Source organism: Falco naumanni, chromosome 4 (genome assembly GCF_017639655.2).
Source record: "Falco naumanni isolate bFalNau1 chromosome 4, bFalNau1.pat, whole genome shotgun sequence".
Classification (NCBI taxonomy): Eukaryota; Metazoa; Chordata; class Aves; order Falconiformes; family Falconidae; genus Falco; species Falco naumanni.
Genome location: NC_054057.1, coordinates 10,459,671 through 10,476,023, shown reverse-complemented (window position 1 = coordinate 10,476,023; position 16,353 = coordinate 10,459,671). Strand labels below are relative to the sequence as shown.

General features: G+C 42.8%; 1 protein-coding gene across 6 annotated transcripts in view; it reads right to left on the bottom strand.

Moving 5' to 3' along the window:
* Window positions 1-1,277: 1,277 nt before the first annotated feature.
* The window catches only part of COLQ (collagen like tail subunit of asymmetric acetylcholinesterase), a 43,182-nt gene continuing 28,106 nt past the window's right edge, over window positions 1,278-16,353 (bottom strand). For 4 of the 6 annotated variants that reach the window (XM_040590079.1, XM_040590083.1, XM_040590084.1 and 1 more), the window contains 6 exons: window positions 13,589-13,685; window positions 11,599-11,738; window positions 8,006-8,125; window positions 7,276-7,396; window positions 6,500-6,593; window positions 1,278-5,016 (listed from right to left, as the gene is read on the bottom strand). In XM_040590079.1, coding sequence (XP_040446013.1) covers window positions 4,929-5,016; window positions 6,500-6,593; window positions 7,276-7,396; window positions 8,006-8,125; window positions 11,599-11,738; window positions 13,589-13,685 — 660 coding nt within the window. In that variant the 3' untranslated portion in view covers window positions 1,278-4,928. The remainder of the gene's footprint in view (window positions 5,017-6,499; window positions 6,594-7,275; window positions 7,397-8,005; window positions 8,126-11,598; window positions 11,739-13,588; window positions 13,686-16,353) is intronic. The other 2 variants (XM_040590081.1, XM_040590082.1) reach the window with 2 other exon arrangements.

Genomic DNA, 16,353 nt, shown 5'->3' with positions numbered 1-16,353 from the left:
AGTTATATATTATATATTAAGTGCAAGCTGGATTTTTAGTATACAGTTAAATCAGTGCATAGCGTAAGATCATACTGGTTTTGTATTTGTCTAGACTTAACATACTAATCGTTAGAAAACTCTCCCACAAGCATTTGCTGCTAAAAAAGGCCAAGGAACTGAAGTACCCCAATTAATTTTTGAACCAGTCTTGGCACAATGTGGTAAGAAACTCAGAGGAGGGAAGATAATTCACAGCAGACCAGGCACCATCCAGCTGAAGAATCCCCAGTTAATGATAAAGCAGGTATGTCAGAAATAAAGAGGAAGGACTTCTTTTGCAGCCTTTAAATCATATATACTTAACACCTTCCCAGATGCCTTTCTCATGCTTTATCATCTCAGGGGAACGAGGCGGTAAAGGTAGTGAGAAACTTGTTTCATGTCATGGTCATTTCTTTTCCCTCTTATATCTGACGTTGCTTGCTTTCTGTTAAGATGCTGAATTGTTTGTGCTGTATTAATAAAGGCCATTTAGAATCCATGCTTTGTGAATGTTTGCTCAACAGACTGGTACGCCCCTTCCTGAACACGCGCAGCACAGTGTGATTTTACCTATGTGATCACATCTCCTGTTTACGTTTCCTACACTCTGTGCGCTTATCTTTGCAACATCCGTGTCCTTTGGAAGCAGGAGCTTTTAAAAATGATGTGACTTAAAAGTGAAGGTGAAAGGCCACTGGGATTATCAAATTTGTCAAAGACTCCAGCCTTTTAGGGAGTAGAGATTAACTCCTTGGAGAACGTGAGGGGTTCAGATAAAGTGTCTCCAAGCCCAGGATGGTAACACCTGGCAGATGTTGCCAGAGGTTCAGCTGGAAGGTTGGCCAGGATGACATTCAGCTGGGAGAATGGCCGTCCTCGAGAGCCTCCTGACGGGATACGTGCTCCCATACGGTGTGAGGCTGCCAGAACCTGCCACTTGCACAAGCACAGGGAAGTAAAAGGCAGCTGTGCTAGTGCGCAGATTTCCAGAGCTTATGGCAACTTCCTTGCCCAAGTAGTTCCTTGACCTTTTATTAAGACCTCTGTATAAAGAAAACAAAGCAACACAATGCAAAACTTTGAACTATGGAACTGGGCTACAAATACTGGTGGCTTGGCCTCATAGCAACATAAATAGACCAGGTAAGTGATAGCCACAGAGTTCACTAGTTTGTTTGGGGTTCGATTTTTTTTTTTAATTGGTGATTTACAGTATCACTTTGGACATGCAGAGTTAAAGTCTTCTACACAGGTTGCAAAAGTTGTATGCATTTCTTGATTGCTTTAATATGTTATCATTATAATGCAACATCCACCTTTATTTACCCTTTACAGAAGTACCAGTGTAAGTGCAGCTGTTGCAGTGCTGTCACTGGTACTGGTAACTCACGCATTTTAAACAGTTATGTACAGCATTTATCATGAAGCAGGAAAGAGTGGCGTGTATGAAAATAACACCTTGACTTGAGTCTTTTAGTCCTTAATTCTGCACATCCTTTGTTTCATATTCTTCTGTTAGACTTTTTCATATAACACTTAACATGCTTCCCGTGTGATATTTGCTCTTTAATGCCTGCTAATAAATAAGTATATAATTACCCTGATTCCTATCAGAGCTAATATAGTTGAACAAACTTCGTGAAAAACAAAAATACATGTACATTACACAGCATGAATGAACATCTATAAACACCCTACTCTAAGATCTGATTTACAGCAATACAAAAGTGAGAACGTACCCCAGACACGATGGCAGGAACCGTGAAAGGGAGAGAGGACAGGGTATAACTGGTAATTGAATGATGATGGTTGGGTGGACAAGGGGATGAAAACGAAAAAACCTTCCAGTGTAGAAACCAGAGTGAAGGCAAAGTGTCACGCTGTGGATTCAGGCAGGGAACCAACGCTGTCCCAACCCCTTCGGGGTCATCAGAGCCCCGCCAGCTCAGCACAGAGGTGAAAAATACGGAAATACATTCCTTCTTTATCTTCTCTCCTTGTCTGATTTTCTCCTGGGAGAGAGCTCCTTTTCTGTGGCTATTTCACAGTTTATTTGTCCAGTTTGGCCTTTGTGGTCTGCAGTTTCAGCCCTCGTGTGACTGCTTGTATTTCCATGCATGCACACAGACACACAGACCGCCAAACGTCTTAGCCTGAAGGTGACGTTAACCAGCTTTTTTGGCTGATTTGCTGATCCTGAAAGCACTTACTGAAGGGCCTCTGCTCCTTCAACCCAGGCAGGTGTATAGTTGACATTAACGTCGCTGAAGTCATCACTCACGTGGATACAACGCTTGCAAAGTTCACATTATCATAAAAGAAAAAGTCTCTATAAACACCGCATCCAAGATATGCTTCGTGTTTATGCTGAGAAGGTTTAAAGACAAAAACCCTGAAGAGCTTACATGTAGGTTTAACAGTGCTAAGTCGAGGTAATCGTTACACAATATTCCTGGTTAGTGAAACTCAGTTTCCAGTAGCTGAACGCTGCATTTGTGATGGAGAGCATGTTGCTGTCTGCAGCCACATGAAAGTCTTACTGGCAAACACTGTTCGACATTTCTCTCTTAAGACAGGATGCAGTGGTCCTATTCTTTCCCAATCATCTGACTTAATAAAAAAAAAAAAAAAAAAGAAAAGAAAAAACAACAACAAAAAGCAAAACCCCAACATGTCAAAATGGCCATCAGCAGCATGATGTCTCTTGGTTTTCACACAGAGGTGGGTGGGGTTTTATTTTTGTCCCAGTCCTTCTTGGATAGATGACAGTGTAGCACCTAGCACCCCCCTACATGTGGGATGCTACCCACCTCCTCTCCTCTCATGTGAAGTATCGACACTGTGTAGAGTCAATGTAGCAGTAAGAAGTGCATCGCAATTTTCCGTAAGACCTAAAATAAAAGAGAATATCTCCGTTTCAAAGTATGCTATAGTTCACATCATATAGTTCCCGGATGTAACTTTCTGTAGGAGTGAAGAACATCAGAAAATGCCGTGTGCAGCCACATATGGGAACCAAAATAAGAGGGTAATTTCCATCAGTGGTCTACTGTGCTCCCCCTTGTCAACAACAACAAAAAAAAAGTCCAGAAGGAACTATGAGGGAGGACATAATTCCTAGTAAAGTCAATTAAAAAAAATAAAATCCCCATTGACACTGGGACTTGAGCGCTGTGCAGGGATGGGTGCAGGAGGCCTTGGCTCTCCCACGGGAACTGTGTAACGGACCACCTGAGGCTCTGAGCTAAGTCTTTTTCCAGTTACTTCCAGTAGCTCCAGCAGACATGACTGTGCCTGACCTTTTACTTACTTTTCATGTACTTGAGATAATGATTGTGACACATGCCCACCTTTGAAATAAAAAAAAAAGTAAATCCTTGCAAAATAAGGAAAACCAGTGATTTTTGTCTTCCTACTGACTTAAACTGAGCTGCAGTGATTCTACCTACTGAAGACCAGACCAGACATGTTAATAAAATAAGCATTTTAATAGAGGTTTTATGGCTAGCATATGTCTAAGTGAATAACCCATCCATCAGATAATCCACAAGCTGTGGATTAAGCACCCATTAAGCAGATTCTTAAAACTATGTTCTTGGATAACCTGTATTTTCAGAAAAGAATCACAAAATCTGAAGTGAAGGTGTGTGAAATATGAAGAAGGATTTTGGGGCTGGAAAGAGTAGAAAAAGCAAAAATCTTAGAGCTGAGCTCCTGGAGGAACGGGTGCTTTGCAATGAAACTCGTGTGGGAGTGCCGTGTTCACAGACTTACCCATTTTACTCGTGATTCACAGGTTTTTCTTTAGCAGATAATTTGCAGACTGCACACACAAAAATAAAGGATCTCAGTTGCTCTTCACAACTTGGTTATACATGGGAAGTGAAATTTATAAAATTTTCTCAAGCTAATTTCTCAAGCTTTTGTGGTGCTATTTTTGGCACCAAACTTCAGACTCTTAGAAGGGAATAAATACTTTTCACAGTAGAAACCAGCACCACGCTGTCTGAAGATGAGATCTCTGTAAAACGTTTCAGGTTGTCAGGTTTGCTGGTCTCATTTTAGTAATCTCTTACACCAGGAGTGCTCCAACAATTGCAGGGGAAGGATTAGCACAGCATTTGACTTACAAAGACATCCTGTGGTTTCTTATTCCTGTCAATTAGCACATTATTCTTCCATGAATGATGAGGGCTCTGCGCATAATTTCATTTGCAAATTAAATGTTTCCTGTTAGCTAGTAACAATACCTGACAGTTAAATAGAGGTACTGCTGCTGGAGGCAAAGTGCTGACCAGAGGAAGCTGCTTAAACAAAGGCAGAGAAGGCAAGTCAACAATAAGCAGATGTTTTAAATGAGGGACATTGCTAAGGAAGTGCCTGGCTTTGCATCTGCTGTTGAATGAATTTCCTGGTCTTTGGAAAGGCTGATAGACGACCCGATTGATGCAGAAACAAAGACACCCCTAGAGCACCTGTTAATGGTAAGGGCAACAGGAGGCTGGCTGGAGGTTGGGGTCTGGGGTCTTTTTTCCTTCTCATGGTCTTTCCTACTCTTGGTATATCACAGGTGAACATCAATGCAATGATAATGTCACCAAATGAGGAACTCTTTGCATGCAATGGGCAAATGTATGCCTGCGTGACCTTCACTCATTTTGTACAGTAAAAGGCACGTGCTGATTATTGGGAGATGAGATTTAGCCCTTTTCAAGCCAACAATATGCAAAAATAAGCTGATAGACTTTTTCTCCCCCCACTACCTGCAGTGGTCCCAGTGGAACAAGGCTTATTTGGGTAATACTATTTGGTTTTAAAGCTGGCAAAGAGAAAAAAAAGAAAACAAAGCAAAACAAAACTGAACCAAATGGAAGATAGCTCATACATACCCAGGGAGATACGTTTTACATGTCAAATATCCAAAATCTTTCCCATCGCAGTCTTCCACCCCTTCCTGTCTGTAGCCATCTCCGCAGTAAGCACGGCGGCATCCTAGTGAAAAACATAGAAAGAAAAATTTCATATGTAGAAGAGGCAGGTGAGGTAAGTGGAACTAGATTTTTAAGGATAAAGTATAAAACAAAGCATTTTGAGGAGGGCATCCTGTAAGGATATTCACTACAAAGAATGCTTTCTTCAGCCTGATTTCAATGACCAAGGGAAAGAATGGATAACTACAAAAAATAAGTAAGTACTACAGAAACACTAATTACGACAGCATTTATTCTAATAATTACTATTACCATAGAAAATTACTATCAACACAAATTACAGGGAGCGTAAAATATAGTTAACATAAATGATTTCGGAGGTCACAATTTCAAAATAACACTCCGAGGTTGTTAAGTGGTTTGAAAATACCAGCCTAGATTTTTACCCAATATTGCATAGTATCTATGCGTGCCTACTGCAAGTGAGTACCCACATATGAACAGAACTATGCAGACCTAGTGCCTGTCTATCAAATAAAAAAGTATGTAATGATTGCCAAAAAGGTGTTTTTCCCACTGCTGACTCCTACTGACTTGAGCATGCGTGGGCCTTGTGACATTTTTTCATGGTGACTGACATGTAGGCTGCAGTAATTTGTGGGTTTTTTTTGCTATTTTAGCAACAGGACTTTGCTTTTGATGTCTTCAACTTTTTGACTATGACTTTATAACTTGAACAAATTCATTTAGCTAAGATCCCTTTGACATCTTCTCAGAGATAGTGTTAAGTGATTGAAAGGACTTTCAACAACAGGGAGTTTAGAAGAGTTAAAGTGGGTTAATTACTAAAAAAAATGGTTAATTAATTGCACCAAGGATCTATTTGTTACAAATTGATGCTTCTAAGAACAACAAGCCTATTTCATAATTAAATTGCCTTAACATTAGGTTAGCTTTTTTCTTTTGGTTCAGTCAGAAGAGTGGAAGGATGATGATTTGCTCATTTCCAAGTAACTCGATGATAACTCTTTGGATCAGGTCACTGTCAGAAGTCCATGTATTGCAAGGCCTTGATTGACCTGAGGCTTTGCCCAGTGGATAGCAGAAAGTAACACAGTGTGCCTCCAGACACACTATATACAATTTTGCAGGCACTAGAACTAAGGAACACTGTTTTGCTGCATGCTTGTTCCCCACAGTTGATTGCAAATTCTAATTGAATCATTTTCTCATGCTTGGAGCCTGGAGAGCTCGTGCTCTCTCACTGGATGACTCTGCAGTCAGGCAGACTTGGAGGGGCATTTACTTCTGCGTGTCCCTATACCTGTTGCTGCAGCTGAACTGCCTTTGAAATCTCTTTCCTGTTGTCATTGAGACGTTGGCTGGGATTCCTAAGTTATAAGGGAAAGGGTGGTGATGGAAAAATGGGTGGCCAAACTCACAGAGAGCATGGCTGCATACACCTCGTTTTCAAAGTGAGGCTAAAAAAGGAGGGCTGTGTTGATAAAAAAGAAAAAGCTGCATCTTTCGGTGTTGGCTGATACCTGTTCTGAAATGTGAAGAAGCATCCCTTTGCTAGAACCAACCGAGTACCAAACCTGCTGTGTGTCAGCTGTAGATGGTGCCACGTGCTGCGCGCTGGGGAAGGAATCAAGTGGTAAAAGTAACTGAAAAGTAGAAGTGAAGGTTGCCACAGCTGCTTGTATGCTTATATGCTCTTTGCTACCCATAACCAGCAAAATGAAAGGAACCCTGACTAGACGGGAATCAAATGTTGTATAAACGTAAATAGTGAAGGTAGTCGGCTGACACCTTCCTTACGCTAGTGAGCAACAAAATCCAAAGCAGTTTTACTGGAGCCAGGATCTGGCTTACTATTAGAAACAGCCAGCTTCAGCATCTGTCCCAAGGGGTTTTGCGGTGCACGGCAAAGGCACGCTGCGTCTTTTGGTGAGAAAGCCGGCAGCCCCCGGGGAAGGTGTGTATGTCAACCAGCTGCTGGACTTGGCCCCTGAAATGCAGTGGTTCTGCTCTGGCTGCAGACACTTCTGCTCAGCGAGGTACACAGTCCTCAGCGAGGACGCGTGGGAAGTGCTTGGTGACACATCAGTCTTGTGCAGGTGTGTGGCATCCGTGTGCACGAAGGGCCTCAGCTTTCGCACCGCGACCATTGTGCCTCCCCCCCCCCCGTGCCCGCACTCAATCCGCAAACCACGCAAGCTCCTCCGTGGAACGCTTGTGTCAGTCAGACAGCAGCGTGGAAACAAGTGATGCACCTTCCCTGGTGGAAAGGGGCTGTTCCTGCCACACTGCAACTTACTTATACAGCCATCAGTCACAACCGCATTGCCATCGTCACACTCTTCCCCGTCCTGTACGATCCCATCTCCACAGGTACTGCCACCCTCAAAGCGGTAATCCACGGGATAGAAAGGGGTGAGCTGGCCAAACAAAGACACAGCGGTTACCGAACCGGACCAGGAGCAGCCTGGCTAGCAAACAGAGGGGGTGAAAGGCTGCAGGAGGCAGATCCTCAACCGGGTTTTCATATCCCACCATTTGGTGGTTCATGGGATTTATACAGGATCTGACCCAAAGTCCAGTGGACACAGGAAGGATCCTGCTGCTGATTTCAGCAGGACTCAGGTGAGCTCCTTGAAGCGTTAACGAAATACATGGTTTCGGTTTGCAGGGTTTGTGTTTTTCCGCAACTTTGCACTCTGGTGAGTTTTGCCTCATTTTGTACTAAATAAAAAATGCTCTTAACTGTCGTAATTCCCTGGACTCAGCCCCAGTTTGTTCACCAGGGGAGCCTGGTTCACAGGGAGATCAGCAAAACATGCACCACTGATGAGTTAATGCCTCAGTAATTAAGACCCCTGTGAACAACAATCACAGAATTAGGTACAGTTGTGGCAGTGCTCAAAAATAAGCTTTTTCTCCATTTGTTTCATTGATTCTGTATGATGCCTTGAGTACAGAAGTATGTTCAGTGTTTAGAAATGAAACATACACTCACAAGTTTTCTGAGACCACAGTCACATTTTCACCTGGATTGGGAGCCATCCAAAGGTATCCTTGAAATACAAAGATCTCTGATCTCTTCTAAAAGCTAAGGCGTTTTCAGTGTTTAACCGGTCCAGTTCTTCTTGATTATTCACCACAAAAATCTGGGGCACAGAAAAAGAGCTGATCGGTAACCCTCTTAAGAAGTATTTTGGATTGTCACAGAATCTAGTTTTGCCAACCGACATACCAAATAGGTAAATAATTACACAGAAAAATGGTTTGGTGGTTTGTTTTTTTTTTTTTTGGAAACAGAATGGTGTGAGAGCTTACACCTATGGACTGCCAGACCATAAGTGGCTCCTTAGTGATGGGTAAGAACAGACACCAATTTCCAAAGGAGAATGGTCCTTCCTGAGCACCTAGCTATGGCTCCAATGGCCCCTATTTCAAAAAGCACATCCATGGGTAACGAAACTGCAAATACTTGTGTGAAAACATTGCTAAACTGTCAGATAAATGGTTAGATGCTGGAACAATTGCAAAATCCATAGGGGTGTAAGAGCTTTTTGTTGGTTTGCCTATAATTTTTTAGGCATGCTCATGGCTACAAAATAAGTAATGCCTTGCTCAATGCAACCTTCACTTACCTTTTACTTCTTTGTACTTTGTTTAGATTTAATAGGCATTGAAATGCATGTTTCTTTACGTGCTTATACTTTGGTCTAAAGCCAAGTCTTCAATTAAACAGGAAAAAAATCAGTTCAAATTGGAAAAATTAGTGCAAGCTGCTCTCTTACTCATCTTTTTTAACGTCTCAGTCACTGAAATTGGCTGTAAGGGGCATTTGGAAAGAGTATCTTCATTCAGCAACTTAATCAAATTAATTTATAGCAAGATTCAAACCATTTTTAAATTAAGAAAAAGCAAATGGAGGGCTTCTGAGCAAAATGGATTTAGGGCTGAGCCTGATTCCCACCAGCAGAAACAGAACTGGCTCTTTTTAAAACAAAGTACGCTGAAATTTCTACATGGCAGAATATTACCCTAGTCCTTGACAAAGGCCAATGTCATTAAAGAAGCATTGAATAAAAATGCCTTCAGCTTGAATGAAAAAAAGCAAAGAAATAGAAAACTAGTGAAGAACTGATTGTGTAAATGTGTGCAGGAGCTCAAGTCCCAGCCCCGGAGCTCTACGTTTCTCTTGAAATCAGTAGCAGATCTGTGCTCTCAGAAACTCTCTGTTCCAGATACTGGCCTTTGAAATTGCTAAAGATTTAAAAACCGGAATGAATCTTAGCCAGTGCCAGAAAAATGGCACTTTGTTTCCCAGGCTCTCCCCTCTTCTGGTGGTGCTGGCACCTGCGGAGCTGGTGGGTGAGCGGGTGATCGCGCTGGGGACACGCTGCGGTCGGGGGCTGCTTTGGGAAACCACAGGACACTGGGACTGGGGCCACGGAGCACCGTCCCTGGGTCTTTTCCATGTGCAGCTATAGAAACCCTGACAACAGTTTTCAAGCAGTGCAAGGCAGGCTTCAAAGCTGCTACATGGGGATCTGAGCAGAATAAATAACAGCAATGTTAAGCTCAAGGGAGTAAGAAACAAATGGGGCAGGCAAATCGGGAGCTTTCAGAGCTGAGGCTTGCTGCTTTGCCAGCCTGCACTTCTGAGAACAGAACGGCACATGATCATCATCAAATGAGGGTTCACAGTGACAGTGTAGGGTACTTATGTTTTAGGTGCTTACACTCTCATTACCATCTTTTAAAATCAAATATGAAACTGTGCCTGATCGAGAAGGGGGTGCTAAGACCTACACAGAATTTGCAAGCATTATACCTTTTCCTATGAGTTCTACATGCTGTGAAGTACAAGATAATTTTTTTGCAATAGCATGCAGCATGATGCAATATGCACCTTTGTTTCATGCATTTTCTTCTCTCACCATTATGTGTTGTTTTTTTGGGTTTTTTGTTTTTTTTAAAGGGTGGGGTTTTTTGTAATGCAACACAGACAGGGATGAGTGAGCAGCTGACAAGACTTGCAGCACACTCGTGCAAAAGATCGAGTTCAATGACCCAGTTTAGTGGGCAGTGTTGTGAGCACGTCCCTTTCACACCCTGAAACAGCTCTGTGAAAACCTGACAGATGGGGAAGTTAACAAAGCTAAGTGCTGATTACTGTCATTCAGAAAGGACCAGACACCACGCAATATCCACTTACATGAGTGGAGTGGCTGGGCTATACTGGTGCACAGCAGCGAGGTAGCAATTTCATTGCTGATTAAGTGCTACAATGCACAAAATAATAAGTTAGGGCCCAGCAGAAGGAAAAGGACAGAAACAGTATTTACAAAGCCCAAAGAAATCAGAGATGAAAAATCGCTCAGTCACTTCCCAGCAATTACTTGTCCTTTAAAATACTTTGTCCAATTTACTTGTAAAAATGGTTTCAAGAGGGCCAGAGATCGGAATTAGCTATATAAAGTGTAGGCCTACAGACAGGAACTCAGAAGTCCGACTCCCACGGTTTGTGAGGACTCCTTTTTGGTTCAGGGTAGAGGGTCTGTGCTTTGGGGAAAAGTTCTATTGTATATGCAAAATGCTTGACTCCAGTATTCAATTCTGAAATCACTGTCTTTGCAGAAGAAGATGCGAAAAATAAGCAAGAAAGAGATGCTTATTTCACTGACCAATCTGAAATATGTTTCAATTTACTGAAATAACAGATTATATATGTATAGTAGGAGATGGAAAAGAGCATCCTCAGGCTTCAAAAAAGTTTTCTGAAACATGTGCTGTGTTACTGGTGGTTTGAAATAGCCGCTTTTTGGCACCACAGTCACACAACCCTCAGACTAGTTATGAGACCAAATTCTTTTGCACCGACTGAACCTAGAGGTTTTGGGTACTAGAAATGACACATTGCCTGCATACAGACATCCTCCCTGTTAAATCCAAAATACTCATAAGTACAACACCTCGAACTGTAAAAGTACTTAAGAACTGCTGTTGTGGTTTAACCCTAAGTGCAACTAAGCACCACGCAGCCACTCACTCACCACCCCCGGCCCCCAGTGGGAGGGGGAGGAGCATCAGGCAAAAAGTAAAACTTGGGGGTTGAGATAAGAACGATTTAGTAATGAAAATAAAATAATAATAATAATAGCAATAACAAGAATTGTAATGAAAAGGGGAGAGGAGGAGAGAGGAATAAAACCCCAAAGGAAAAATAAACAACCAAGTAATGCACAATACAATTGCTCGTGACCGATGTCCAGCCCATCCCGAGGCAGCAATTGGCAGGCTCTGGCCAACCCCCCCACCCTGTTTATATACGGAGCATGACATTCTGTGGTATGGGATATCCCTTTGGCCAGTTCAGGTCAGCTGTCCTGGCTCTGCTCCCTCCCGGCTTCTTGTGCACCTGCTCACTGGCAGAGCACGGGAAACCGAAAAGTCCTTGACTTCAGAGTAAGCACGACTTAGCACTAGCTAAACCATCAGCGTGTTATCAACATTATTCTCACACCAAATGCAAACCACAGCATTGTACCAGCTACTAGGAAGAAAACTAACTCCGTTCCAGCCTAAACCAGGAAAACTGCTCACATCCTCTCCCAGAAAATCTACTTACCGCGGGGACTTTGGGAAAATTGTGTCCAAACGCATGTTCCTCATACAGCGGGTTATTCACGTGTTGCGGGGATCTGCAGAGACACCTCCCTGGAGGCCCTGGCAGTCCTCTTTCCCCTTTTGGTCCTATTGCGAGTTGCCCTGGGAAGCAAAATACCAGGTTGCCTCGTTATGAAGTTAATACACAACCCCCAAATGTAGCCTTAGTGGAAAAAGTACAGGTCAGGTGGATATATGCATTTATCTAAGTTTTCAGATACGCATATGTCCCACCAAATCCACCGGGAACTAAGCTAAGGGATTACCAGAACCACCAATTCAGCACTTAAGGAGGAAGAGCTGAGTTTGTACCACAGTCATATTATTTCAGATCACTTTGTAAATTATTCTATCAACTTTACAGAGAAAGAGAGAGACTGTTTGCTTAGAACAATTGTCAACCTGTTTGGAGCTACAGAAATTTAGGACATGATGAACACACAGATCACTCTACAGCACCTGTGCACCAAGTTTAGTAGTCAGTCCGTATACATCCACAACACATTGGACTTGTGCACTTGTAAAACCACTTGGACAATGCTGTTTCAGAGGTCTCTGTACAGGAAAACCCAACTAGAAATACAGGAGTGCTACAAATAAAAATAATAATAAAAAAATACTGCTTTTTGACTTTCAAACTTTGGCAAGGATGTGCTACTCTGCAGAAGCAGACTGTGAGCCAACATGTTCATACTGCAAGGAGTGATATCATTACAGAAAGGTCTTTCAGGATCAGAATTGATATTCTAGAGGGAAAAGATTAACAAGCTCGACGCATAAACTTTCTGCGGATGAAATAAAGCCTTTAAAAAGTAATCTCAAGATTCTGGCTGCCTTCCCATTGGCATGGTGAAAATTCTGCCCTCTGAAAACTTCCAGCTAATTTACTCAAGGCAAAAATGTTTCATAATGGAAGGCGTGAGACGTGAAGATTCTGAAGCAGCCCCCAGCTTCACAGATGTACCATTTCCACACCACCACAAGAAGAGACCTCCTGCCCACTAATGTAAGCAAGAGAAGAAAAGGGAACGCAAAATGGAAGAGGGCATTGAACAGATGGGCAGCAGTACAAGCAGTTGTTGTCCATTTCAAGCAACAGCAACTTCCAATCGATTTTGCTTTTTTCAGATACTTTAGTATATATCCTTGTTGAGAAAACCCTGTTTACGCTTTTCTTTTCAGATACTTTAGCACATATCTGGGTTGAGAAAACCCTGCTTGAAGGTTCACTGCCACCAAACATCATGGCTTGTGTATTGTCCTTCATGTCTATGCTTGGTCTCACAAGCTGCCCAGAGTTCATGCGCATGCATAGCTTTGAAGCTGTGCAATTATCTATCGGTTACAGAATTTTCTTGTGATTTCTGCAACATGCACAATTGCAGCAAGCAGAGATCTCCAGCACTTAATTAAAGAGAGAATTTTTCTCCACCACCCCTTTTTCCCTCTGACTCCTATCCCTTTCCTTCTCTTCCCTTCTTCCCTTAATGCCGTTGTGACTTGAGTCTCATCTGTTTTTCCTTTACAGAGCTGCAGAGGGTGAGGATGTCCTGGCTGATTAGGAAACGCAATCTTTCACTGTAAGCCAGGGTATCTGGAGAAGCAGCAAACCTTTGATGATGGAGATTAACTAGTCCCTCCAAGGCTGCCAGATGGCTTTTCATCATACCCATCTACCAAAGCCCCACAGGAACTGCATAGGCCATGTTTCTGGTTTTATTTGAAACACCAGAAGCCATCATGTAGGTTTTCAAGTAAGGTGTAGAGTTCTTACACTGGACAAGGATGGTGTGGCCTGCCTTTGGAAGGAATCCTCTCCTTGCTGTCAGTGGGGAAGCAAATGAGGCCCTGCAGCACTTTTTATAAAGGGGTTTGTATGGCCGTATGTGATGAGTCAGGAGGGGCTGGGCAGCAGGGACACTGTGTAGGAGACCCCCTGATCTCCCGCTTACCTGATCCTGAAGGTCCAGGGGGGCCTGGCTGGCCAGAAGGACCAGGCCTTCCAGGTGGACCCATGATACCTGCAGGTCCAACGTCTCCCTTTAGTCCCTAGGATTGAAGAGACATCCGTTTATTTGCTGAACTATTAATAACACACAAGCTCTTCCAGCCAGCACCGGTTTCCATTTCAAGAAAGCCAAGACATTTGCCAACAGAAGCACGCAGCATGAGCTAGTCATGACCCCAGGGAAGAGCTGCTGTCCTCTTCTAGTGATGACAGAAGAACATGTCCAGGCAGACTTCTGTTCCTAAATGTGAATGGTCCCAGAGATCTGTTCTGTGTGGAGTCAGGGATCACCCTGCTCTGCCTTCAGTCTCTTGGTAGCCTTCTTTAAGGATGCCTTTCTGCCTCTGGTAGCACTCTAAGTGTCAGCAAGGCTCAGGAAGAAAGGGCTGGTGGGAGCTGAAGCAGCTGACCCTGGAAATCCTTAGTTATTGCACTAATACACACTGGGGGAAAAAAGAGAAAATTCACTAAGGGCGTGGCAAAAGCTTCCACAGTGACATTTCCCAGCCTTAGGGCACAGCCTTTCAGAAGCACACTAATGACTTTGAGGTCCACGCCGTTTTCAGAAGCACTTTAGGTGCCTGGACTCCTGTATCTCTTTCCTGTATTCACTTTCACCATGGGTATAGCTACGTTAAAAAATCATCACAAGGCAAGCAAGGGCTTGGCTTTACAAAGTGCAAGCTAGCGCATGGCAACATGATGCTGACAAACGGTGTCCCTCTGACACCCTGCCACTCAGTCAAAATGCTGTAAAATTACCTGTGGGAGATAAGCTTACGCGGTTACCATACAATAGCCAATATTCTGTAAAATCAGCCCTGATTTGCCTCATAGGAGCTTATTTGTGCAACCACGTCCTTAGGCATTTGGAAGTTTCACTGCAGAACTGTTTAGCACCTTCCTATTTTTGTTCCTGAATTTAATACGGCGACACTTATTAAAAATAACCATGTTTATCTTCCTGCTCGTATACTCTCCAAGGCTTGGGATTTCTCAGCTTTGTATTTCAGAAGTGTATTACGTAGCTTAAAGTTTAAATAACTGATTTGATTTTTATGTAACAGCATACATTAGTTAGCATAACAGAAATGCTGTGTATATGTAAGCTTTCTTTTAATGACAAAGGAGATTAATTCCTTGAAGTTGGTGTAATTTCTTGTCAATATGCATTCATGGGCGTGTTTAATTTCAGAGTAACTTAGCATATGTAGTAATATATGTTAAAATTGTTTGTTGTTATATAATATGTTGTATCCCATGGATATGCCTCAATGTCACTTGCACTGTTACAACAGAGGAAGGTTGATTTTGCCACGGTCCATAAAGAACTAATTGAATATTTGCTTTGTTTAATCCTATTAGGTAAACTCTGTGCCATCAAAATATTCCAGGATTTATGTGAATGTCAGCGATGCTGACTCCTAATTACTTCTTACACTATCCAACATGGAACTAGCAGACCAGGATTTTGGAGCCCCAGAGAAGTCTGTGGGAAGGCTCTTTCCCCCACGCAGCAGTGATCTGGCGGAGGCAGGCCAGTGCCAGTCCGACGTGTGCTGCCTGAAAACGAGCTGTCTTCTGTGCCTCCTGCTTTGGAGGAATGACTGCTTAATGCTCTCTTGTTTAGCACAGATTGATTAAATAACAACGGGGGAGATTTTTTTTTTTATTATTTTTTTTTCCTTGTTTCTTTTCACATGCACCCATGGCATTCAGAGAAGCTTTCCACATGGACAATATTTATTTTCCCCTCCTTTCTTTCCAAGCAACATTATGTAAAACCCTAAGTCATTCCTCCTCAGCGAGACTGAAACCCTAAACTTGCTCCTTAGGGTGAAATCCCAGGTTACAAAGCTCTGGGTGTTATATCCCAGTTAGGGGGCAGTGAGGCCCTGACTGGCCTCCTGGCCACCTCTTAGGGAGAGCCTGCCCCAGAGGCAGCGGAGAGCTGAAGTCAGTGAGATAATCAAGACGTATCTCAAAATGGAAGTGGAAGTGACACCTTCCTAATTTAGCTGCTTTTATCTAGGGATGTCAGCTGGATCAGGGGGCAGGAAACAGCTCCATGTCGATGGAAATGATCCTCTCTGCTGAGCAAACAGCCAGGCAACCGCAGCGCTTACGGGCAGCAGCCAGACCCACACAGCCTTAAAATGCCACTCTTAAGTTTTTTCAAAGGATTAGAAAAGTAGAAAGGAAATAACTCATTCACCAACTACAGAGAGGTGAACCCAGTGTTCACGCAGAAGATCGATGGTGAAATTGCTTTCAGGGCACCAGAAAGGTGTTTGTGTACTGAGCCTTGGCCCAGGAAATCCTAATTTAGGGCCAGACTATAGTTCTTTTAGTCAAACTGATTGTTGCCTGAAATTATGACACGCTTTATGTCACCACATTTAGACTGAGACACTGTGTAATATAACAAAATGTCTAAGGTGAAGTAAGCAGTGCACTGTGTTGAAGCTGATCTGCAGGCACTGCCTCTTCTCTTTGCCTTATGCTACAGAAAGACATTCTGTGTGTATTCCTTTGGCAGGGCAGATGAGCAGAGTTTTTAAAGAAATAATAGCAAAAAGCACACATCAGCTTTTAAAACCTGACAAATCAAGGACAAAAACCCTATTTCTTGTGGGTCGTCTAGCAGACTTACATTACAAAAAACTATTTCTTGTGGGTCATCTAGCAGACTTACATTGCACATACCTT